A 27,561-nucleotide genomic window follows, 5' to 3' on the forward strand; every position below is an offset into this window, starting at 1 on the left:
GTCGATGCTGTCGTCATCCACCTGAAACACACACGTCACCTGTTACTCCTGGCGGACATTTTCAGGGACGAAATGCTGCTATAAGGCCGGGAGATATGGCAAAAAAAACCCTGTGAAAATCTGATGTTTTTAAGAATTTATTATCAAAAAGGCTAATCAAAGATCCTCTATTTGACAAAAGTATTGCACTGTTTAAAAAAACCTATTGCTAAAAACACTGTGCAAAGATCTATGTGACCCAAAGCGCTCTGCAGTTTTTAAGAATCTACTGACAAAAACGCTGGTCAAAGATCCTTCAAGTGACCATTTACTGGTTTAAAGAATTTACTACCAAAAATACTAATCAAAGATCCTCTATTTGACAGGAGTACTGCACTGTTTAAAAAACCTATAGCTAAAAACCCTGTGCAAAGACCTTCTGTGTGAGAAGAGTGCTGTGCTGTTTTTAAGAACCTACTGCCGAAAACACTGGTCAAAGATCCTCTATATGACAAAAGCTTGATGCTTTTTTGAAGAACCTACTACCAAAAATACTAGTCAAAGATCCTCCATGTGACAATCTGCTGTTTTTAAGAACTGTTGCGTTTTACCAGTTGTTCCTCCCAGGGAATTCAAGTCACAATTCCCTCCCAAGTTCTTTCCGACACTTAAAGCTGAGTTGAAAAACCACCAGAGACAGAATAGGTATTTTGTTGTATATTCTCAAAGCTTTGCCAATATACATTGATTGAGACCAGTCTAACCCTAGAACATTCTATTGCGCCTCCCAAAATGGTCTGTCTTCCCGATCCCACCACCCTCTCTCTCGTCCCATCTCTGTAGACAAAACAAATGCTAGTCAAAACACATTCCAAAGAACTCAAGGTTAACACACACAGTATACTTGCTGATAGAGCATCAAGAGAAGAAATGGAAAACACGAGCTGTTTTCAAATATGACTAAGAAGTGAAAGAAGTACAACTTAAATTCGGATATATGTAAATATCTGCCTCCGACAGAACCTACTACAAAAAAAGACTAATCAAAGACCCTCTATTTGACTGGATGGATCCTCTATTTGACAGGAGTACTGCACTGTTTGAAAAAAAACCTATTGCTAAAAACGCTGTGCAAAGATCTTCTATGTGACAAAGGCGCTCTGCTGTTTTTAGGAACCTACTGACAAAAACGATAGTCAAAGATCCTCTATATGACAGAAGCATGGCACTTTTTTTAAGAACTTACTGCCAACATCACTAGTCAAAGATCCACCATGTGACAATCTGCTGTTTTTAAGGACCTACTGCCAAAAAATGCCAGTCAAAGATCCTCTCTGCAAAAGGAGGTCCATGCTGTTTTTAAGAACCTACTACCAAAAACACCAGTCAAAGATCACCCATGTGACAATCTGCTGCTTTAGGAAACCTACTGCCAAAAATGCCAGTCAAAGATCCTCTGTGACAGGAGGTTATTTGCTGTTTTTAAGAACCTACTGCAAAAAACACTAGTCAAAGATCCTCTATATGGCAGAAGGTTGATGCTTTTGTTAAGAACCTACTGCAATAAAACACGAGTGAAAGATCCTCCATGTGACAACCTGCACTTTGTAAGGACCTACTGCCAAAAACATGAGTCGAAGACCCTCTATATGGCAGAAGGTTGATGCTGTTTTTAAGAACCTACTGCAATAAAACATGAGTTAAAGATCCTCCATGTGACAATATGCTCTTTTTAAGAATCTACTGCCAAAAAGATCCTCTATTTGACAGGAGTACTGCACTGTTTATAATAAAACCTCTTGCTAAAAACTGTCTGCAAAGATTTTCTATGTGACAAAAGTGCTCTGCTGTTTTTAAGCACATACTGACAAAAACGCTAGTCAAAGATCCTCTATACGAACAGAAGCTTGATGCTTTTTTGAAAAACCTACTGCCAAAATCACTAGTCAAAGATCCTCCATGAGAAAATCTGCTGTTTTTAAAGGACCTACTGCCAAAAAATGCCAGTCAAAGACCCTCTCTGCGACGGGACGTTCATGCTGTTTTTAAGAACATAATGCAAAAAACACCAGTCAAAGATCATCCATGTGACAATCTGCTGTTTTAAGAACCTACTGCCAAAAATGCCAGTCAAAGATCCTCTGTGACAGGAGGTTATTTGCTGTTTTTAAGAACCTACTGCAAAAAACACTAGTCAAAGATCCTCTATATGGCAGAAAGTTGATGCTGTTTTTAAGAACCTACTGCAATAAAACATGAGTTAAAGATCCTCCATGTGACAATAGGCTCTTTTTAAGAATCTACTGCCAAAAAGATCCTCTATTTGACAGGAGTACTGCACTGTTTATAATAAAACCTCTTGCTAAAAACTGTCTGCAAAGATTTTCTATGTGACAAAAGTGCTCTGCTGTTTTTAAGCACATACTGACAAAAACGCTAGTCAAAGATCCTCTATACGACAGAAGCTTGATGCTTTTTTGAAGAACCTACTGCCAAAATCACTAGCCAAAGATCCTCTATGTGAAAATCTGCTGTTTTTAAAGGACCTACTGCCAAAAAAATGCCAGTCAAAGACCCTCTCTGCGACGGGACGTTCATGCTGTTTTTAAGAACATAATGCAAAAAACACCAGTCAAAGATCATCCATGTGACAATCTGCTGTTTTAAGAACCTACTGCCAAAAATGCCAATCAAAGATCCTCTATGTGACAGGAAAAGTCTATGCTGTTTTTAAGAACCTACTGCAATAAAACGAGTTAAAGATCCTCCATGTGACAATCTGCTCTTTTTAACAATCTACTGCCAAAAAAAGATAGTCAAATATCGTATGTACAAGGGGAGAAAAGGCAGTATAGTACTGTTTTTGATTCATTACTACGGCGGTATTTCATTAGTGCCAGATACCGTACAACCCTATTAGAAAGTATCAAGTAACAAACGTGTCTGCATCATGTGCTTAACTTCATGAATGTTTGTGTCCGCTAAGTGTCGCCAAAAAAAACGATTGTTCTCCGACTATTTTCATTTAAGCAAACTTTTTCTAACATTCCACACCGCTCGCCTGAAATGGACTTGTGCTGTTTTCAAGTTGAAGTGGAGTGGTAATTTGTTGTTTGGTGACACAGAGTGGCCACAGTAATTTAGTGACGCAGAAGAGTTGAATGATGCGGACACGCTTGTTACCGGATACTTTCTAATACGTTCCTGCCTTGGAGACTTTGTATGTAATAGGCAACTGTAATTATTTGATACTGACAAATGCACTGATTTATGGTTGAGTTATTACACATGTCGAGCTCGTGTGCTTAGCTGTTGTGTAGCTGCTTGCTCCTAGAAGCCTATATATAGCCTGGCATGGTGTCTCTGTGTATATGACTTGGGTGAAATGGAAGAAATTGTGCGAGGACATTTTGATGTCAAGTCAAACGAGTCTTACCTCAGGCCACTTCTCTTGGATGACGTCGATGATGTCATCGGTGAAATCTCCCTGAATGATTATTTCATCCTCGGCCGTGACGGAGGCGCCACAAGAGAATTTCTGTGCAAAGAAGCGCTGAGCCTCTTTGAGTTCGATGTCTGCCAGGGAGAGCGCAGCGTTAGCGTTCAAAAGCGGCCTTTTGATAATAATAAAAAAACAAAAAAGGTACGTGATGATTAAGAGAGTGAACTTACCAAAAGTGGCCAGGCCGCACACTCGCGTGACGTATTTCTTCTTGGCTCGCGGGATCTTTGCTATCGTGACTTTCTGAGGCACCGTCTTCTTCTTCTGTTTGATCTGGCCACGCCCACCTTCACAACAAACAGAGCATGAGTAAAGTGTGACGGCCTGCGGTACCTGCCGGCAACCAGCAGAGGGCCCGCTGAATTCAGGCCCGACTGGGCTGCTGATCCAACAGGAAGTACAAACTTTTTTTTTCTTTTTTTTCAATACACCTTTATTTTGTAAAGTTCAAGATTTACAAACAAACATATGAACAAGGACAATTAAAATTAAAGCTGCAAGCAGCGTTGGACGGGCCCGCGTATTTGGCAGGTGCTAGTCCTAAGTGTCCCAATACTTTTGTCTACTTGTAGTCTGAAGTGTCCCAAGACTTTTGTCTAGTGTACCTACCTTGTCTGCATTGTGTGGGCACGCTGGTGCTTACTGCTTTTGAGCAGCCATCTTAAAAAAACAGCACCGCAGGAGCATCAGTGCAGCGGGTCTTTGAAGGGTCATAAAATCAAAACCGGAGCAGGTATCACAACTCTTTCACCAACTTTTAATCAGAAGGGTTCAATCTCTCTCCTGTGTTAGTTTGAAGCCGAAACAACAAACGCGCTCAGAGGAGATAATGTTTGAAGAAAGGGGACGGGTTTTTACAAAAATGTTGTGTTGAAGGGGGAATAGCAAACTTCCTGTAGATTTTTGCTGGGGGTTGTCAATTTATGAAATGTAGATCTAAATGAGACCTACATTGAGGTTTTTGTTTCATGTCTCTCCGACCTTCCCAGTGTGAGTTACAGGCAGTTTAGTAATTTTTTACTTCCGAGGAGCAGTTTTTTGTCCGTTTTATTCAAAAATTGCTGTAGAGCGCAATTTTTGAATTTGGGGTAAGTTTTTTTTATTAGATCACAGTTTTTGCCAGTCCTGATGTGTGCGTTCAGTTCTGTGAGTTTTGAAGCATGTTAAGGGGGTCAAATTACAGCGCAAAGAGGCAAAAGTGACTGTTTTTAGTACTTTTTTGTCTTGAAGGGGGAATTGCCAACTTCCTGTTGATTTTAGCCCGAGAATGTACCATTATGAAAGTTAGGTCTGAGTCAGACCTACATAGAGGATTTTGTTTCATGTCTTTCCGACCTTCCTAGTGGGAGTTACAGGCAGTCTAGTTTTTTTTTTCCTAGGGGGCGCTAGAGCGCAATTTTGATTTTTGCAGTTTGGTTTTTTTATTAAAAGACAATTTTCGCAGGTCCTGACGTGTGGGTCAAATATGGTGAGTTTTGAAGCATGTTGAGTGGGTCAAATTAGTGCTCAAAGAGGCGGCGGAAGAATAATAAAGAATAATAATAATAAAGAATAAAACCTTAGAAATTCAATAGGTCCTTATGTCCCATTGCATAAGGACTCCCTGTGGGAGTCCTTTTGCAATGGGCCACTGCGGGCCCTAACTAGAACATTTTGATGGGCCTGCTATCTCTGCCTTGGACCTCTGGCCGGGAGTCGCCAGAAGCCGCTGTACTTTTAAGATGGTGCCGAGTGTCTGAATCTGTGAGCTTTAGGTGACCTCTCTCCCTCCTCAACGACACTAGGTGACCTCTCTCCCTCCTCAACAACACCTGGAGTCAAACTTTTGCTTGCATACAGAACGACCCCAGTCTATGAACATTACATCATCCCACCCAAGACAATGGGCACATACACACACACACCCCTTCCCCCAACCCACGCCTTCACCACTGCTTGTTTCCCCTCAAGGTGATTGATGGCTGGCAGCGCTTCGTAGCAGCAGTCGACCTCCAGGGCCCCAACTCCCCGCCCCTCTGTTGCGAGTTGTCGTGATTAAATGAAACGTGTTTATGTGTGCATTGCATGGAGGTTTTTTCCCACTCCAGACTAGGCCCCCTTAGGAGCCCAGTCTAGATTGTATTTTTTTAGGGTTAGGGTTAACCCTAACCCATCTTCTTCCCCAGCGTTGTACCTTTTTCTTATCTTTTACGGGGCGCCTTCGGCGACCCATCAGCGTTCCTGTTCTGTAACCCTGTACACTGTTGGTCTAATCTTGAACGCGTTTGTGCTGAAAATATAGTTTTGTTGTACATGTACAATGACAATAAAGTCCTATCCTAACTGTACAAATGAGCTACAGAGCTAGGGATGTCCCGATCCAGGTTTTTGCACTTCCGATCCGATACCGATATTGTTTTTGCATTTCCGATCCGATACCGATACTGACCGATACCGATACTGACCGATACTGGCCTATCCGAGCATGTATTAAAGTTTATAGTTATTTAGCCTACTTAGTTGTCAGAATCATGTTGAAAAGGGTTTTAGTACTCTTGATAACAACTAGCCAGCTGAATTAGGGGAGTTTGAATAATACACAATGGTTGGTAACAAGAAACTGACCTGTTTATTCAAGGATAAACACAAAATAGACAAAATTATACATGACAAACAGAAATGGCATCATTGAACTAGGGCTGGGCGATATGGCCTTTTTTTAATATTGCCATATTTTAAGGCCATATTGCGATACACAATATGTATCTCGACATTTTGCCTTAGCCTTGAATGAACACTTGATGCATATAATCACAGCAGTATGATGATTCTATGTGTTTTGATTGATTGAGACTTTTATTAGTAGGTTGCACAGTGAAGTACATATTCCGTACAATTGACCACTAAATGGTAACACCCCAATAAGTTTTTCAACTTGTTTAAGTCAGGGTCCACTTAAATTGATTCATGATACAGATATATACTATCAGATATATACTATCATCATAATACAGTCATCACACAAGATAATCACATTGAATTATTTACATTATTTATAATCCAGGGTGTGGAGGGGGGCGCCGGGTGTAAGTGTCAAAAAGACAGCCCAAAAAGTTTGATATGAGAATAAATCTAAAGTTAAAATATAGGGTAGAAATGCACCCATTTGCAGGAAATGTAGTCTTGATTTTCAAAATTTTCTTTCAAGGCTTGCATGTCTACATTAAAACATTCCTCTTCATACTGCATTAATATATGCTACTTTTAAACTTTCATGCAGAGATGGAAATCACAATTAAAAAAAATCACTAATTTTTTCATACGGTGTTGATGTGGAAATTTTTGCTGCCTCTGCATTTTGATGGTGTGGACGTGTGGCACCGAATGGAGATAAGCGTCTCGACAGACGTCACAATATTTGAACAATGATGACGAAAACTGTTGTCTCTGTCGTGTCCGTGTGTCGAAAATTGTTATGCGCTTATTTTTTTATTTGATTTTGTGCGTGGCATAGATTTGCCGTGCGCAGGACGCTTGAGCAGGCGCGCACCTTAGCGGCTGCGCTAGCATCACAGCTAACGTTAGCCATGCCGCTACCTCGCTCTCTGCTGGGAGAGGACGTATACGTATGTGACGTATGACGTGACAGTATGTGACGTATGACGTGACAGTATGTGACGTATGACGTGACAGTATGTGACGTATGACGTGACAGTATGTGACGTGTGTAAGAAGGTGCGCTCGCTGTCTGTGAGAGGGAGACACAGGAAAGTGTGAGAAGAGCCTGTCGTGTAATGCCAGCAGCTAAAAGCAACTGCGTGAGAATTGTGGATGTGTTGAAGGTGTGCTGGAAAATGCGGAACGGAAATTACGGAGCAGCAGAAAAGTGGAATGTATTATTTAAATAGGTGCGTTGGAAAACACGGACCGGAGTTTTCTTAAAACTGGATCTGGATCGGCATTTTCCCATGCCTTGCCGATACGCAATTTTTGGCAAATATCGGCAGCCGATCCGATCCAAATATCGGATCAGGACATCCCTATACAGAGCTAGCCTAAAATGTTAGCATGCGCACATTAAAATGCTAACACTTAGCATGTGTGCTAACAACAGCCTGCTAACAGTTAGCATGTCTCACATTTCTAGTAACATGGCTGTAAGGTGTATGGCTGCGGAAATAGAGAAAAAAAGTGTAAAATTAGATGAAAAAGTTAGCATGCTTAAGTTAGCTTGCTAGCATGCTAACATTAGCACACTAACTGTTAACAGCTGTCACATACCAAGTTATATGACTGTAGGTTAAACAGTTGCAAAATTAGCTCAAAAAGCTTGCACTTTAATGCTAAACCTGCTGTATCTGGTCTGAGCTGCTGTGACCTAGATTACCGCAGGGCTTGAATTTAACCACGGAAACCGTGGCAAGAGCCGCGACCGCCCACGTCGTTTACCGTGATGCCCTAAAAAAAAAGACCGACATCGACGGCAAGAACATGCTGTGACCGCCTTTGACTTTTTACTTGTTAATGGACGAGGGATGTAACAATAAACGGTATAATGATAATTTGCGATAGAATTCCCGACAGTTAGTAACACCGCCTAATTTTTTAATTACAGAAAAAAACGTCATTTATTAATGCATTTTAGGCAGCAGGAAGTCAGGCGCACTATCGTCGTTTGGTTTGATAATCATGGCGGACCAACGACACCGACTTTGCTGCGGAGATTTCCCCTCAGAGTAAACGGAGCCAAGTGCTTGGTTTACCCTCAATTTCCCTCACTTCACGGCGCGTGTTGAAGAGCGCACTGCTGTGTTTGGATGGAGACAGGTGTGGACAATATTGGAGACACTTGCCTCCACACTAAGAGTATACAGCCAAGGAGAAAACTATTTGAAGTTGCTTTTATTTTCTCAATATAGCCTCCATTAGCTGCTGTGACTGAGAGTTAATGAGGTGAGGAAACATGTGTCGTGAACGTTGTCACAACTTTTTTTATAAAGTTTGTTTACTGGGATGTTCACTCCTTTATTTAACTGCAAACTGTATCAGTGTTCCAAACACATCAATAATAGTTAAAATGTGTTGTCATCTCATCAAATTGAACACAGGCTGTGAAGATTGTGTATTTGCTGTGTGAGGTGTCACTCCTCTTTTGTTTTTGTTGGCCAAACGGTTGCACTGAACTACAAGGAGGCGTTGTTGGAGAAGAACAAAGCTTGTTTATTAGACTTTATCTTCATTAGCCAAACTGATGTTTTATTTTGATGTCAAAAAGTAAACATGTTTGTTTACATTTCTTGTGTTTTTTTCATGTGACAAAAGGTATTACTTCAAAAACCATTCATGTGACACATCATTTTGTTAATGTTTTATTGTGTATTGTTAATTCCTATACGACATATTTCCGCTCAAACTCTTAATGGATCTGTCTGGACACAGCACCTACATGTACATATAAATGTACATCACTTAAAAACATGAAAAATATATTTTTTTTAAAATACCTCCCTCTATCAAAATGTAAAAATTGAGATAAAGGCATCATGTAGTCACAAAAAGCTGAGAAGTTGATATTATTAAAGAGCCCCTCGAAAGAAAATAATGTTTGCCTTGGTGGCCGACCTACTCAGTGGCCTAGTGGTTAGAGTGTCCGCCCTGAGATGGGTAGGTTGTGAGTTCAAACCTCGGATGAGTCATACCAAAGACTATAAAAATGGGAGCCATTACCTCCCTGCTTGGCACTCAGCATCAAGGGTTGGAATTGGGGGTTAAATCACCAAAATGATTCCCGGGCGCGGCCACCGCTGCTGCTCACTGCTCCTATCCCAGGCGGTGACCAAGGGGATGGGTCAAATGCAGAGGACAAATTTCACCACACCTAGTGTGTGTGACAATCATTGGTACTTTAACTTAACTTTAACTCAAATATGAGCCCTCGTTTAAGGCAAAACTTGCCTTGACCTTAAAAAGTTCAAATGTGAGGTTTGTTGCCGTAATAACTCGTAAAACACTCAAAAGTGCAGATTTCAGCCATTGAAATAATAATAGATTTTATTTGTAAAAAGCACTTTACATTAAGCAAACAACTTCAAAGTGCTACAGTGTATTAATATATATATACATATATATATATATATTAGAGATGTGCGGTTTGCGGGCACAACCGCGGAGTCCGCGGATCGGGCGGATGAAATTAAAAAAAATTAGATTTTATCCGCGGGTCGGGCGGTTGAAAAAATAAATATATATATTTTAAATAGATTCAGGCGGGTGGCAGTTAAACCAATTGGGAAATATATATACATAGTTAAATGTTGTTACCCACATACGAAAAACGAGCAGGCACCTGCAGCATATGCCACAACAGAAGAAAAAAAAAAGAAGAGATGGACATTTTTACGGAGCGGAGAAGGGACGCCTCGCCGGGGTCCGGGACCGAGGCCCCTTCCCCCGAGAGGGCCCCACCGGGAGCCGTAGCTGAGGCGATCCGCGAGAAGGGCCCGACGCACGTCCAGGGTCACCACCGCGCCCACCGCACCGACACCCCGCCTCGTCCGCCTTCGCCGCGGCCGGCGTCACGTGCAGCAGGTAAGCAGCTTACCTGCCCGCCACCCCTGTGGCCGGGGGCTCGTAACAGGGGTCACTCCGCGCACTCCGCCCGCGCAGCTTACCTGCCCGCCACCCCTGTTGCCGGGGGCGCGTAACAGGGGTCACTCCGCGCGCAGTGCGCTCACGAAAGGGGTGGGGCTCACCCTGGTTGATATAGACAGCAGGACGGTGCCCATGGAAGTCGGAACCCGCTAAGGAGTGTGTAACAACCCACCTGCCGAATCAACTAGCCCTGAAAATGGATGACGCTGGAGCGTCGGGCCCATACCCGGCCGTCGCCGGCAGCGAGACGCGCTTGGAGGTGCGCTCAGCGCGGCTCCCATATGATTGCGCACTGGTGTGCGTCTGGGCCGTGACAGCGTGGCACGCGAATGTCTGTGCTGCATTGGATCAGTCTCCTTTCTTTAACAGGCAAAAGCTTTATAACCTCACATCGTCTATATTAGATATATAACAACGGGCGGGTGCAGGCGGATGCGGTTCTGATTAAATGTTAGATCGGGTGGATGGCGGATGGTTGACGACTTTCTGATGCGGTTGCGGATGAAATAATTGCCTATCCGCGCATCTCTAATATATATATATATATATATATATATATATATATATATATAAATAATGAAAATAAATAAAAATTAAAACTAGAACAACCTAATAGCTAGAACTAGTATGCATACATCTAAAAAAAAGGCTTTTTTTTTTTTTCAAAAGAATGGTTTTTAAACCTTTTTTTAAAAGCATCCACAGTCTGTGGTGCCCTCAGGTGGTCAGGGAGAGCGTTCCACAGACTGGGAGCGGCGGAGCAATAATACTTTAGTTCCGGTCATTTAAAAACAGCACTGCACATCATAATGGCAGTGCTTTTGATGTTAAAGGTCTAATAAAATGATGTAGAACACCCGGCGGGCCGGATTGACAATCTTAATGGGCCGTACTTTGCCCAGGTCTGGTGTGTGGGGACGGTTTCTGCACGCACCTCTCTTCTGCTTCTTCTTCTCCTCCTCCTCGCCAGCAGGGGGAGCGTCTCCAGCGTCGGGATCCTGTTTGGGCGCCTTTGCTGCCGGGCCAGTTGGGACAGAAGGACGAGGCAAACTGTTAAGAATCAACTTATTAGCGGCGTGGCGGCCAAAGCGGGCTCACCGAGAGTCATCCTGGCAAAAACGTCCGGGAAGTTCTTCTCCAGCCACTGCCGACATTTGGCGGGCTCGGGCATGTACTCGCAGTACTGCGGACGAGAGACAGATTACTCGCTAAAGTTCTTGGCTTGAACCCGAGGATGGTTGGACTTACCTCTGAAGGCAGAGAGCAAACTGTAGGGGGGACAACGGGAGTTGGTTATTTATGGAGAAGTGAGAAAACGGTGAAGGTACAAATGATATAAAGTACCTCCACAATAAAGCACCTTCAATGGGTACTTGGAGTCAGGGTCCACGGTGGTCTCTTGTTCTGCTCTGCTTTCTAAATCCATCTCAGTAGCCATTACAAACTGTCTACAAAACAACATTGCAGAGTTTTTTACTGTAAAATCAACTTTGGTACGGTTTTTTGCTATATACAGTAAAACACTAAAACTTTAAAATACAAACAATAAAAACATTAAAACAACAAGAATTTACCGCTAAAACAGTGGTATTGTAATTCCATTCTATTTATTAATTTTTTTTATATGCTGTAAAAAAAATCCACTGCTTTTACTGTGAAATTCTGGTGACTGAGCTGACAGTTTTTAAAGTAAAATAAATTGTAAAAATTTGCTGTGTATGTAAAAAACATATGTTGTTAATGTATTATATACCGTATTTTCCGCACTATTAGCCGCACCTAAAAACCACAAATTTACTCAAAAGCTGACAGTGCGGCTTTTAACCGGGTGCGCTTTATATATGGATTAATATTAAGATTCATTTTCATAAAGTTTCGGTCTCGCAACTACGGTAAACAGCCGCCATCTTTTTTCCCCGTAGAAGAGGAAGTGCTTCTTCTTCTACGCAAGCAACCGCCAAGGTAAGCACCCGCCCCCATAGAACAGGAAGCGCTTCTTCTTCTACTGTAAGCAACCACCCGCCCGCGTAGAAGAAGAAAAAGCGCGCGGATATTACGTTTCATTTCCTTTGTGTGTTTACATCTGTAAAGACCACAAAATGGCTCCTACTAAGCGACAGGGATCCGGTTCATGAAAAGACGCAATCTCTCCATCCGCACACGGACTACTATTTCACAGCAACTGCCTAAAGACTTTCAAGAAAAGCTGGCTACTTTCCGTGCATATTGTAAAAACAAGATAGCTGAAAAAAAGATCCGGCCAGAGAACATTATCAACATGGACGAGGTTCCACTGACTTTTGATATTCTTGTGAACCGCACTGTGGATACAACGGGAGCACGTACGGTGAATATTCGCACCACAGGGAATGAGAAGTCATCCTTCACTGTGGTTCTAGCTTGCCATGCTAATGGCCCGAAACTTCCACCCATGGTGATATTCAAAAGGAAGACCTTGGCAAAAGAGACCTTTCCAGCCGGCGTCATCATAAAAGCTAACTCGAAGGGATGGCTGGATGAAGAAAAGATGAGCGAGTGGTTAAGGTAAGTTTAAGTTTACGCGAAGAGGCCGGGTGGCTTTTTACACGCAGCTCCGTCCATGTTGATATACGACTCCATGCGCGCCCACATCACGCTGGTTTTTAATATATTATTAAAGTTTGACTGACCTATCTGACTGTTTTTTTTGACATTCCTTTAGCGCAGTTAGATGCGGCTTACAACACGGGGCGGCTTATAGGTGGACAAAGTTTTGAAATATGCCGTTCATTGAAGGCGCGGCTTATAACCCAGGGCGCCTTATGGTGCGGAAAATACGGTATACACATGTATATTCATATATTACTCATTGTTAAACGCGGCCCTCTAAGGGCAACCATAACTGCGATGTGGCCCTCAATGAAAACCAGTTTGACACCCCTGATGTATATAAAATGATGACGGATGCTTTTGGATGTTTTTAGAGCACTTTATAGGCCGATTAGAGCGACTCCTATTGGCTCCGTTGTTAGCTGGCTTTTACTAGCGTTTATTTACGAGTTAGAATGCATAGAAATGTAATAACATGGGTTTGGAATAGGGATGTCCCGATCCAGGTTTTTGCACTTCCAATCCGATACCGATATTGTTTTTGCACTTCCGATCCGATACCGACCGATACCGATACTGACCGATACTGGCCTATCCGAGCATGTATTAAAGTTTAAAGTTATTTAGCCTACTTAGTTGTCAGAATCATGTTGAAAAGGGTTTTAGTACTCTTGATAACAACTAGCCAGCTGAATTAGGGGAGTTTGAATAATACACAATGGTTGGTAACAAGAAACTGACCTGTTTATTCAAGGATAAACACAAAATAGACAAAATTATACATGACGAACAGAAATGGCATCATTGAACTAGGGCTGGGCGATATGGCCTTTTTTTAATATTGCGATATTTTAAGGCCATATTGCGATACACGATATATATTTCAATATTTTGCCTTAGCCTTGAATGAACACTTGATGCATATAATCACAGCAGTATGATGATTCTATGTGTTTTGATTGATTGATTGAGACTTTTATTAGTAGGTTGCACAGTGAAGTACATATTCCGTACAATTGACCACTAAATGGTAACACCCCAATAAGTTTTTCAACTTGTTTAAGTCGGGGTCCACTTAAATTGATTCATGATACAGATATATACTATCATATATATATACTATCATCATAATACAGTCATCACACAAGATCATCACATTGAATTATTTACATTATTTATAATCCAGGGTGAGGAGGGTAAGTGTCAAAAAGACAGCCAAAAGAGTTTGATATGAGAATAAATCTAAAGTTAAAATATAGAGTAGAAATGCACCCATTTGCAGGAAATGTAGTCTTGGCTTTCAACATTTTCTTTCAAGGCTTGCATGTCTACATTAAAACATTCTTCTTCATACTGCATTAATATATGCTACTTTTTAACTTTCATGCAGAGAAGGAAATCACAACTAAAAAAATCACTAATTTTTTCATACGGTGTTGATCTGGAAATGTTTGCCTCTGCATTTTGATGGTGTGGACGTGTGGCACCGAATGGAGATAAGCGTCTCGACAGACATTATAATATTTGAACAATGATGACGAAAACTGTTTTCTCTGTCGTGTCCGTGTGTCGAAAATTGTTATGCGCTTATTTTTTTATTTGATTTTGTGCGTAAAATGTGTAAATATTACATGTTATTATGAATGTTATGCCATTACAGCATGTATATAAAACGACGGATGTTTTTAGAGCGCTTTATAGGCGGATTAGAGCGACTCCTATTGGCTCCGTTGTTAGCTGACTTTTACTAGCGTTTATTTACCAGTTAGAATGTATAGAAATATAATAACATGGTTTTGGAAGCTGCATCTGTTTAGCACACAGCTTCCTCCTTATATTCATGCTCAAAAATATACGTTTCTGGTTCATCATTTGTCCCAAAGTAGTTGTTAATGCTCACTAAGTCTGCCATGATGCGTAGTGTTGTTGAAAGGAAAAACAAACACAGTGAGGAGTTTGTGAAATTAATACTTAAATGAGCAAAATATGTAAATATTACATGTTGTTATGAATGTTATGCCATTACAGCATGTATATAAAACGACGGATGTTTTTAGAGCGCTTTATAGGCGGATTAGAGCGACTCCTATTGGCTCCGTTGTTAGCTGACTTTTGCTAGCGTTTATTTACGAGTTAGAATGCATAGAAACATAATAACATGGGTTTGGAAGCTGCATCTGTTCAGCACACAGCTTCCTCCTTATATTCATGCTCAAAAATATACATTTCTGGATCATCATTTGTCCCAAAGTAGTTGTTAACGCTCATGAAGTCTGCCATGATGCGTAGTGTTGTTGAAAGGAAAAACAAACACTGTGATGAGTTTGTGGAAGTAATACTTAAAATTAGCAAAATGTGTAAACATTACATGTTATTATGAATGTTACTATATTACAGCATGTATATAAAACGATGACGGATGTTTTTAGAGCGCTTTATAGGCGGATTAGAGCAACTCCTGTTGGCTTTGGTGTTAGCTGACTTTAACTAGCATTTATTTACGAGTTAGAATGCATAGAAACATAATAACATGGGTTTGGAGGCTGCATCTGTTCAGCACACAGCTTCCTCCTTATATTCATGCTCAAAAATATACGTTTCTGGATCATCATTTGTCCCAAAGTAGTTGTTAACTCATGAAGTCTGCCATGATGCGTAGTGTTGTTGTTGAAAGGAAAAACAAACACTGTGATGAGTCTGTGAAATGAATACTAAAATGAGCTAAATATGTCAATATTACATGTTATTATGAATGTTACTCCATTACAGCATGTATATAAAACGATGACGGATGTTTTTAGAGTGCTTTCTAGGCGGATTAGAGTGACTCATGTTGGCTCCGGTGTTAGCTGACTTCTACTAGCGTTTATTTACAAGTTAGAATGCATAGAAACGTAATTACATGGGTTTGGAAGCTGCATCTGTTCAGCACACAGCTTCCTCCTTATATTCATGCTCAAAAATATATGTTTCTGGATCATCATTTGTCTCTAAGTAGTTGTTAATGCTCATGAAGTCTGCCATGATGTGTAGTGTTGTTGAAAGGAAAAACAAACAGTGATGAGTCTGGGAAATTAATACTTAAATGAGCAAAATATGTAAATATTACATGTTATTATGAATGTTATGCCATTACAGCATGTATATAAAACGACGGATGTTTTTAGAGCGCTTTATAGGCGGATTAGAGCGACTCCTATTGGCTCCGTTGTTAGCTGACTTTTACTAGCGTTTATTTACCAGTTAGAATGTATAGAAATATAATAACATGGTTTTGGAAGCTGCATCTGTTTAGCACACAGCTTCCTCCTTATATTCATGCTCAAAAATATACGTTTCTGGTTCATCATTTGTCCCAAAGTAGTTGTTAATGCTCACTAAGTCTGCCATGATGCGTAGTGTTGTTGAAAGGAAAAACAAACACAGTGAGGAGTTTGTGAAATTAATACTTAAATGAGCAAAATATGTAAATATTACATGTTATTATGAATGTTATGCCATTACAGCATGTATATAAAACGACGGATGTTTTTAGAGCGCTTTATAGGCGGATTAGAGCGACTCCTGTTGGCTCTGGTGTTAGCGTTTATTTACGAGTTAGAATGCATAGAAACATAATAACATGGGTTTGGAAGCTGCATCTGTTCAGCACACAGCTTCCTCCTTATATTCATGCTCAAAAATATACATTTCTGGATCATCATTTGTCCCAAAGTAGTTGTTAACGCTCATGAAGTCTGCCATGATGCGTAGTGTTGTTGAAAGGAAAAACAAACACTGTGATGAGTTTGTGGAAGTAATACTTAAAATTAGCAAAATGTGTAAACATTACATGTTATTATGAATGTTACTATATTACAGCATGTATATAAAACGATGACGGATGTTTTTAGAGCGCTTTATAGGCGGATTAGAGCAACTCCTGTTGGCTTTGGTGTTAGCTGACTTTAACTAGCATTTATTTACGAGTTAGAATGCATAGAAACGTAATAACATGGGTTTGGAAGCTGCATCTGTTTAGCACACAGCTTCCTCCTTATATTCATGCTCAAAAATATACATTTCTGGATCATCATTTGTCCCAAAGTAGTTGTTAACGCTCATGAAGTCTGCCATGATGCGTAGTGTTGTTGAAAGGAAAAACAAACACTGTGATAAGTCTGTGAAATGAATACTTAAAATGAGCTAAATATGTCAATATTACATGTTATTATGAATGTTACTCCATTACAGCATGTATATAAAACAACGGATGTTTTTAGAGCGCTTTATAGGCGGATTAGAGCGACTCCTGTTGGCTTCGGTGTTAGCTGACTTTTACTAGCGTTTATTTACCAGTTAGAATGCATAGAAACGTAATAACATGGGTTTGGAAGCTGCACCTGTTCAGCACACAGCTTCCTCCTTATATTCATGCTCAAAAATATACGTCTCTGGATCATCATTTGTCCCAAAGTAGTTGTTAACGCTCATGAAGTCTGCCATGATGCATAGTGTTGTTGTTGAAAGGAAAAACGAACACTGTGATGAGTCTGTGAAAGTAATACGGTACTTTTAAAATGAGCAAAATATGTAAATATTACATGTTATGAATGTTACTCCATTACAGCATGTATATAAAACGATGACGGATGTTTTTAGAGCGCTTTCTAGGCGGATTAGAGTGACTCATGTTGGCTCCGGTGTTAGCTGACTTCTACTAGCGTTTATTTACAAGTTAGAATGCATAGAAATGTAATAACATGGGTTTGGAAGCTGCATCTGTTTAGCACACAGCTTCCTCCTTATATTCATGCTCAAAAATATACGTTTCTGGATCATCATTTGTCCCAAAGTAGTTAACGCTCATGAAGTCTGCCATGATGCGTAGTGGTGTTGAAAGGAAAAACAAACACTGTGATGAGTCTGTGAAAGTAATACTTAAAATGAGCAAAATGTGTAAATATTACATGTTATTATGAATGTTACTCCATTACAGCATGTATATAAAACGATGACGGATGTTTTTAGAGCGCTTTATAGGCGGATTAGAGCGACTCCTGTTGGCTCCGTTGTTAGCTGACTTTGGCTAGCGTTTATTTACAAGTTAGAATGCATAGAAACGTAATAACATGGGTTTGGAAGCTGCATCTGTTTAGCACACAGCTTCCTCCTTATATTCATCCTCAAAAATATACGTTTCTGGATCATCATTTGTCCCAAAGTAATGGTTAACTCATGAAGTCTGCCATGATGCCTAGTGTTGTTGAAAGGAAAAACGAACACTGTGATGAGTCTGTGAAAGTAATACTTAAAATGAGCAAAATGTGTAAATATTACATGTTATTATGAATGTTACTCCATTACAGCATGTATATAAAACGACGGATGTTTTTAGAGCGCTTTATAGGCGGATTAGAGCGACTCCTGTTGGCTCCGTTGTTAGCTGACTTTTGCTAGCGTTTATTTACAAGTTAGAATGCATAGAAACGTAATAACATGGGTTTGGAAGCTGCATCTGTTTAGCACACAGCTTCCTCCTTATATTCATGCTCAAAAATATACATTTCTGGATCATCATTTGTCCCAAAGTAGTTGTTAACGCTCATGAAGTCTGCCATGATGCGTAGTGTTGTTGAAAGGAAAAACAAACACTGTGATGAGTCTGTGAAATGAATACTTAAAATGAGCTAAATATGTCAATATTACATGTTATTAAGAATGTTATGCCATTACAGCATGTATATAAAACGACGGATGTTTTTAGAGCGCTTTATAGGCGTATTAGAGCGATTCCTATTGGTTCCGTTGTTAGCTGACTTTTGCTAGCGTTTATTTACGACTTAGAATGCATAGAAATGTAATAACATGGGTTTGGAAGCTACATCTGTTTAGCACACAGCTTCCTCCTTATATTCATGCTCAAAAATATACGTTTCTGGATCATCATTTGTCCCTAAGTAGTTGTTAACGCTCATGAAGTCTGCCATGATGCGTAGTGTTGTTGAAAGGAAAAACAAACACTGTGATGAGTCTGTGAAATGAATACTTAAAATGAGCTAAATATGTCAATATTACATGTTATTATGAATGTTACTCCATTACAGCATGTATATAAAACGACGGATGTTTTTAGAGCGCTTTATAGGCGGATTAGAGCGACTCCTGTTGGCTCCGTTGTTAGCTGACTTTTGCTAGCGTTTATTTACGAGTTAGAATGCATAGAAACGTAATAACATGGGTTTGGAAGCTGCATCTGTTCAGCACATAGCATCCTCCTTATATTCATGCTCAAAAATATACATTTCTGAATCATCATTTGTCCCAAAGTAGTTGTTAACGCTCATGAAGTCTGCCATGATGCGTAGTGTTGTTGAAAGGAAAAACAAACACTGTGATGAGTCTGTGAAATGAATACTTAAAATGAGCTAAATATGTCAATATTACATGTTATTATGCCATTACAGCATGTATATAAAACAACGGATGTTTTTAGAGCGCTTTATAGGCGGATTAGAGCGACTCCTGTTGGCTCCGTTGTTAGCTGACTTTTGCTAGCATTTATTTACGAGTTAGAATGCATAGAAACGTAATAACATGGGTTTGGAAGCTGCATCTGTTTAGCACACAGCTTCCTCCTTATATTCATGCTCAAAAATATACATTTCTGGATCATCATTTGTCCTAAAGTAGTGGTTAACGCTCATGAAGTCTGCCATGATGCGTAGTGTTGTTGAAAGGAAAAATGAACACTGTGATGAGTCTGTGAAAGTAATACTTAAAATGAGCAAAATGTGTAAATATTACATATTATGAATGTTACTCCATTACAGCATGTATATAAAATGATGACGGATGTTTTTAGAGCGCTTTATAGGCGGATTAGAGCGACTCCTGTTGGCTCCGGTGTTAGCTGACTTCTACTAGCGTTTATTTACGAGTTAGAATGCATAAAAATGTAATAACATGGGTTTGGAAGCTGCGTCTGTTCAGCACACAGCTTCCTCCTTATATTCATGCTCAAAAATATAAATTTCTGGATCATCATTTGTCCCAAAGTAGTTGTTAACGCTCATGAAGTCTGCCATGATGCGTAGTGTTGTTGTTGAAAGGAAAAACAAACACTGTGATGAGTCTGTGAAATGAATACTTAAAATGAGCTAAATATGTCAATATTACATGTTATTATGAATGTTACTCCATTACAGCATGTATATAAAACGATGACGATGTTTTTAGAGCGCTTTATAAGCGGATTAGAGCGACTCCTGTTGGCTCCGTTGTTAGCTGACTTTTGCTAGTGTTTATTTACAAGTTAGAATGCATAGAAACGTAATAACATGGGTTTGGAAGCTGCATCTGTTCAGCACACAGCTTCCTCCTTATATTCATGCTCAAAAATATACGTTTCTGGATCATCATTTGTCCCAAAGTAGTTGTTAACGCTTATGAAGTCTGCCATGATGCGTAGTGTTGTTGAAAGGAAAATCAAACACAGTGAGGAGTTTGTGAAATTAATACTTAAATGAGCAAAATATGTAAATATTACATGTTGTTATGAATGTTACGCCATTACAGCATGTATATAAAACAACGGATGTTTTTAGAGCGCTTTATAGGCGGATTAGAGCGACTCCTATTGGCTCCGTTGTTAGCTGACTTTTACTAGCGTTTATTTACCAGTTAGAATGTATAGAAATATAATAACATGGTTTTGGAAGCTGCATCTGTTTAGCACACAGCTTCCTCCTTATATTCATGCTCAAAAATATACGTTTCTGGTTCATCATTTGTCCCAAAGTAGTTGTTAATGCTCACTAAGTCTGCCATGATGCGTAGTGTTGTTGAAAGGAAAAACAAACACTGTGATGAGTCTGTGAAATGAATACTTAAAATGAGCTAAATATGTCAATATTACATGTTATTATGAATGTTACTCCATTACAGCATGTATATAAACCGATGACGATGTTTTTAGAGCGCTTTATAGGCGGATTAGAGCGACTCCTATTGGCTCCGTTGTTAGCTGACTTTTGCTAGCGTTTATTTACGAGTTAGAATGCATAGAAATATAATAACATGGGTTTGGAAGCTGCATCTGTTCAGCACACTGCTTCCTCCTTATATTCATGCTCAAAAATATACATTTCTGGATCATCATTTGTCCCAAAGTAGTTGTTAACGCTCATGAAGTCTGCCATGATGCGTAGTGTTGTTGAAAGGAAAAACAAACAGTGATGAGTCTGGGAAATTAATACTTAAATGAGCAAAATATGTAAATATTACATGTTATTATGAATGTTATGCCATTACAGCATGTATATAAAACGACGGATGTTTTTAGAGCGCTTTATAGGCGGATTAGAGCGACTCCTGTTGGCTCCGGTGTTAGCTGACTTCTACTAGCGTTTATTTACGAGTTAGAATGCATAAAAATGTAATAACATGGGTTTGGAAGCTGCGTCTGTTCAGCACACAGCTTCCTCCTTATATTCATGCTCAAAAATATACATTTCTGGATCATCATTTGTCCCAAAGTAGTTGTTAACGCTCATGAAGTCTGCCATGATGCGTAGTGTTGTTGAAAGGAAAAACAAACACAGTGAGGAGTTTGTGAAATTAATACTTAAATGAGCAAAATATGTAAATATTACATGTTGTTATGAATGTTACTCCATTACAGCATGTATATAAAACGACGGATGTTTTTAGAGCGCTTTATAGGCGGATTAGAGCGACTCCTGTTGGCTTCGGTGTTAGCTGACTTTTACTAGCGTTTATTTACAAGTTAGAATGCATAGAAACGTAATAACATGGGTTTGGAAGCTGCATCTGTTCAGCACACTGCTTCCTCCTTATATTCATGCTCAAAAATATACATTTCTGGATCATCATTTGTCCCAAAGTAGTTGTTAACGCTCATGAAGTCTGCCATGATGCGTAGTGTTGTTGAAAGGAAAAACAAACAGTGATGAGTCTGGGAAATTAATACTTAAATGAGCAAAATATGTAAATATTACATGTTATTATGAATGTTATGCCATTACAGCATGTATATAAAACGACGGATGTTTTTAGAGCGCTTTATAGGCGGATTAGAGCGACTCCTGTTGGCTCCGGTGTTAGCTGACTTCTACTAGCGTTTATTTACGAGTTAGAATGCATAAAAATGTAATAACATGGGTTTGGAAGCTGCGTCTGTTCAGCACACAGCTTCCTCCTTATATTCATGCTCAAAAATATACATTTCTGGATCATCATTTGTCCCAAAGTAGTTGTTAACGCTCATGAAGTCTGCCATGATGCGTAGTGTTGTTGAAAGGAAAAACAAACACAGTGAGGAGTTTGTGAAATTAATACTTAAATGAGCAAAATATGTAAATATTACATGTTGTTATGAATGTTACTCCATTACAGCATGTATATAAAACGACGGATGTTTTTAGAGCGCTTTATAGGCGGATTAGAGCGACTCCTGTTGGCTTCGGTGTTAGCTGACTTTTACTAGCGTTTATTTACAAGTTAGAATGCATAGAAACGTAATAACATGGGTTTGGAAGCTGCATCTGTTTAGCACACAGCTACCTCCTTATATTCATGCTCAAAAATATACGTTTCTGGATCATCATTTGTCCCAAAGTAGTTGTTAAAGCTCATGAAGTCTGCCATGATGCGTAGTGTTGTTGAAAGGAAAAACAAACAGTGATGAGTCTGGGAAATTAATACTTAAATGAGCAAAATATGTAAATATTACATGTTATTATGAATGTTACTCCATTACAGCATGTATATAAAACGACGGATGTTTTTAGAGCGCTTTATAGGCGGATTAGAGCGACTCCTGTTGGCTCCGTTGTTAGCTGACTTTTGCTAGCGTTTATTTACAAGTTAGAATGCATAGAAACGTAATAACATGGGTTTGGAAGCTGCATCTGTTTAGCACACAGCTTCCTCCTTATATTCATGCTCAAAAATATACATTTCTGGATCATCATTTGTCCCACAGTAGTTGTTAACGCTCATGAAGTCTGCCATGATGCGTAGTGTTGTTGAAAGGAAAAACAAACAGTGATGAGTCTGGGAAATTAATACTTAAATGAGCAAAATATGTCAATATTACATGTTATTATGAATGTTACTCCATTACAGCATGTATATAAAACGACGGATGTTTTTAGAGCGCTTTATAGGCGGATTAGAGCAACTCCTATTGGCTCCGTTGTTAGCTGACTTTTGCTAGCGTTTATTTACGAGTTAGAATGCATAGAAACGTAATAACATGGGTTTGGAAGCTGCATCTGTTTAGCACACAGCTTCCTCCTTATATTCATCCTCAAAAATATACGTTTCTGGATCATCATTTGTCCCAAAGTAGTTAACGCTCATGAAGTCTGCCATGATGCGTAGTGTTGTTGAAAGGAAAAACGAACACTGTGATGAGTCTGTGGAAGTAATACTTAAAATGAGCAAAATGTGTAAACATTACATGTTATTATGAATGTTACTCCATTACAGCATGTATATAAAACGACGGATGTTTTTAGAGCGCTTTATAGGCGGATTAGAGCGACTCCTGTTGGCTTCGGTGTTAGCTGACTATTACTAGCGTTTATTTACGAGTTAGAATGCATAGAAACGTAATAACATGGGTTTGGAAGCTGCATCTGTTCAGCACACAGCTTCCTCCTTATATTCATGCTCAAAAATATACGTTTCTGGATCATCATTTGTCCCAAAGTAGTTGTTAACGCTCATGAAGTCTGCCATGATGCGTAGTGTTGTTGTTGAAAGGAAAAATGAACACTGATGAGTCTGTGAAATTAATACTTTTAAAATGAGCAAAATATGTCAATATTACATGTTATTATGAATGTTACTTCATTACAGCATGTATATAAAACTATGACGGATGTTTTTAGAGCGCTTTATAGGCGGATTAGAGCGACTTCTATTGGCTCCGTTGTTAGCTGACTTTTACTAGCGTTTATATACGCGTTAGAATGCATAGAAACATAACAACATGTGTTCTTGTCTTACATGGGGATTGTAAATGACATGCAAAATTCGGCGTCCCTGTACGAGCAGAAATTGTGCAGTAAGTGATTGTTTTACTATGTTCGTAGTTTGTCGATCTTGTTCAACATTTAGCAATAATGCTACATGATGCTTAGTGTTTCACTGAAGCTGCATCTGTTTATCACGCAGCTTCCTCCTTATATTCATGCTCAAAAATATACGTTTCTGGATCATCATTTGTCCCAAAGTAGTTGTTAACGCTCATGAAGTCTGCCATGATGCGTAGTGTTGTTGTTGAAAGGAAAAACAAACACTGTGATGAGTCTGTGGAAGTAATACTTAAAATGAGCAAAATGTGTAAATATTACATGTTATTATGAATGTTACTCCATTACAGCATGTATATAAAACGATGACTGATGTTTTTAGAGCGCTTTATAGGCGGATTAGAGCGACTCCTGTTGGCTCCGTTGTTAGCTGACTTTTGCTAGCGTTTATTTACGAGTTAGAATGCATAGAAACGTAATAACATGGGTTTGGAAGCTGCATCTGTTCAGCACACAGCTCCCTCCTTATATTCATGCTCAAAAATATACGTTTCTGGATCATCATTTGTCCCAAAGTAGTTGTTAACGCTCATCAAGTCTGCCATGATGCGTAGTGTTGTTGAAAGGAAAAACAAACACTGTGATGAGTCTGTGAAATGAATACTTAAAATGAGCTAAATATGTCAATATTACATGTTATTAAGAATGTTATGCCAGTACAGCATGTATATAAAACAACGGATGTTTTTAGAGCGCTTTATAGGTGGATTAGAGCAACTCCTGTTGGCTTTGGTGTTAGCTGACTTTAACTAGCATTTATTTACGAGTTAGAATGCATAGAAACATAATAACATGGGTTTGGAGGCTGCATCTGTTCAGCACACAGCTTCCTCCTTATATTCATGCTCAAAAATATACGTTTCTGGATCATCATTTGTCCCAAAGTAGTTGTTAACTCATGAAGTCTGCCATGATGCGTAGTGTTGTTGAAAGGAAAAACAAACAGTGAGGAGTCTGGGAAATTAATACTTAAATGAGCAAAATATGTAAATATTACATGTTATTATGAATGTTATGCCATTATAGCATGTATATAAAACAACGGATGTTTTTAGAGCGCTTTATAGGCGGATTAGAGAGACTCCTGTTGGCTCCGGTGTTAGCTGACTTTTGCTAGCATTTATTTACGAGTTAGAATGCATAGAAACATAATAACATGGGTTTGGAAGCTGCATCTGTTTATCATGCAGCTCCCTCCTTATATTCATGCTCAAAAATATACGTTTCTGGATCATCATTTGTCCCTAAGTAGTTGTTAACGCTCATGAAGTCTGCCATGATGCGTAGTGGTGTTGAAAGGAAAAACAAACACTGTGATGAGTCTGTGAAATGAATACTTAAAATGAGCTAAATATGTCAATATTACATGTTATTATGAATGTTACTCCATTACAGCATGTATATAAAACGATGACGGATGTTTTTAGAGCGCTTTATAGGCGGATTAGAGCGACTCCTGTTGGCTCCGTTGTTAGCTGACTTTTGCTAGCGTTTATTTACAAGTTAGAATGCATAGAAACGTAATAACATGGGTTTGGAAGCTGCATCTGTTTAGCACACAGCTCCCTCCTTACATTCATGCTCAAAAATATACGTTTCTGGATCATCATTTGTCCCTAAGTAGTTGTTCACGCTCATGAGGTCTGCCATGATGCGTAGTGTTGTTGGAAGGAAAAACAAACAGTGATGAGTCTGGGAAATTAATACTTAAATGAGCAAAATATGTAAATATTACATGTTATTATGAATGTTATGCCATTACAGCATGTATATAAAACGACGGATGTTTTTAGAGCGCTTTATAGGCGGATTAGAGCGACTCCTGTTGGCTCCGTTGTTAGCTGACTTTTGCTAGCGTTTATTTACGAGTTAGAATGCATAGAAATATAACAACATGTGTTCTTGTGATTGTAAAAGCGCACTTCCCCTTTCAAGTGAATGAATGGGCTACAATTGAACACTCTATCTCAGAAATACCTCAATGAATTATAATTTCCAAACCCGCATAAAACATACTTTGTTCGAGTGCTCGAATAGAAAAGTCGGAAGTTTACTATTAGCTTTCTTGCTAGCATGACTAGCCACGCTAGCTAACACATGCGAGCGTTACACCGGCTCGGGCTACTAAATGAGACGAATTTGTGAAGTTATTAGCAAAGAAGAGTTGTCGAATTTCTCCTCGATAGTGTAAATATGTGTTCCCGGTATCGAAAAAGTCGCATTTGAGTGTCATCTCCTGCCATCATGTTATGTTGAGTCACACAGCTGTCACCGTTAGCTTAGCATCCAACTGCTCTTTGAAAATAATATGTACAATAAAAAAAAAAAGGTACGTACCCCAACCAAATATTCTTTAAAACTGCTTTCTTTCCGATAGCAAGACTGGCATCGTTGACGTTGATTTATGCTTCAGAATGTCATTCTTGTTGGGCTTATGGAGGTTTTTAGTTTGCGTACTTTAAAGCACGCCTCTGCTGGCCTTCTTGCTCGTTTAAGTGATTGGAGGAAGATGGAGAAAAGTGTGCTCGCTAGTGATGACGCCCCCTGGCGCTTTGGAGCAGAATGACATAGCCAGAACGGTTTGAAATGACGCCGTATCTACTTATTTCAGTTTACAAAAAAATAATAATAACATAAAACTTGTATTTCGAAACATAATATTAAGTATTTATTGAGTAAGTGTGCTTTTTTTTGTCGTCTTAATCGCAGGGCCCTGTATTTGGAGATTTTCAAAATAAAGACAATTAGTTTTAAAACCGTGCTAATTCGATACAATAAATAACTCTATAATTTCTAAATAAAAAAATATTATACAAAATAATTAGTAAACATAGGATATATGTTTGAATATACTCGTTTATGTTCAGTTATGTCGGTAAACAATTTTAATTGGAAAGGAAATACTCACTCGGCATTTCCGCCTTCAGGAGGAAACCCAGTCTAGTCCGCTTTTAAAAAATACATCTAAAACTGCGCAAACTAACCCATAATCTTTCCCTTTGAAAATAATATGTACAATAAAAAAAGGTACGTACCCCCACCAAATATTCTTTAAAACTGCTTTCTTTCCGATAGCAAGACTGGCATCGTTGACGTTGATTTATGCTTCAGAATGTCTTGTTGGGCTTTTCAAAATAAAGACAATTAGTTTTAAAACCGTGCTAATTCGATACAATAAACAACTCAATAATTTCCAAATGAAAATATTTTGGAAAATGATTAGTAACCATAGGATATATGTTTGAACATACTCGTTTATGTTCAGTTATGTCGGTAAACAATTTTAATTGGAAAGGAAATACTCACTCGGCATTTCCGCCTTCAGGAGGAAACCCAGTCTAGTCCAGTTTTAAAAAATACATCTAAAACTGCGCAAACTAACCCATAATCTTTCCCTTTGAAAATAATATGTACAATAAAAAAAGGTACGTACCCCAACCAAATATTCTTTAAAACTGCTTTCTTTTCGATAGCAAAACTGGCATCGTTGACGTTGATTTATGCTTCAGAATGTCATTCTTGTTGGGCTTTTCAAAATAAAGACAATTTGTTTTAAAACCGTGCTAATTCGATACAATAAACAACTCAATAATTTCCAAATCAAAATATTTTACAAAATGATTAGTAACCATATGATGTATGTTTGAACATACTCGTTTATGTTCAGTTATGTCGGTAAACAATTTTAATTGGAAAAGAAATACTCACTCGGTATTTCCGCCTTCAGGAGGAAACCCAGTCTAGTCCGCTTTTAAAAAA

General features: G+C 39.1%; 1 protein-coding gene across 4 annotated transcripts in view; it reads right to left on the bottom strand.

Annotated features, from left to right (window-relative positions):
• denr (density-regulated protein) overlaps positions 1–26,856 on the bottom strand; it is a 27,171-nt gene extending 315 nt beyond the window's left edge. Inside the window, exons 1-8 of one of the 4 annotated variants that reach the window (XM_072914035.1) lie at positions 26,838–26,856; positions 11,456–11,559; positions 11,360–11,379; positions 11,209–11,294; positions 11,046–11,134; positions 3,652–3,768; positions 3,416–3,555; positions 1–21 (exon numbers count right to left, since the gene is read on the bottom strand). The exon at positions 1–21 is cut by the window's left edge and continues 315 nt beyond it. In XM_072914035.1, coding sequence (XP_072770136.1) covers positions 1–21; positions 3,416–3,555; positions 3,652–3,768; positions 11,046–11,134; positions 11,209–11,294; positions 11,360–11,379; positions 11,456–11,549 — 567 coding nt within the window. In that variant the 5' untranslated portion in view covers positions 11,550–11,559; positions 26,838–26,856. Of the gene's footprint in view, positions 22–3,415; positions 3,556–3,651; positions 3,769–11,045; positions 11,135–11,208; positions 11,295–11,359; positions 11,380–11,455; positions 11,560–26,139; positions 26,339–26,837 lie in introns of those variants that run through there. The other 3 variants (XM_072914036.1, XM_072914034.1, XM_072914033.1) reach the window with 3 other exon arrangements.
• Positions 26,857–27,561: the final 705 nt, after the last annotated feature.

Source organism: Nerophis lumbriciformis, linkage group LG11 (assembly GCF_033978685.3).
Source record: "Nerophis lumbriciformis linkage group LG11, RoL_Nlum_v2.1, whole genome shotgun sequence".
NCBI classification, from domain to species: domain Eukaryota; kingdom Metazoa; phylum Chordata; class Actinopteri; order Syngnathiformes; family Syngnathidae; genus Nerophis; species Nerophis lumbriciformis.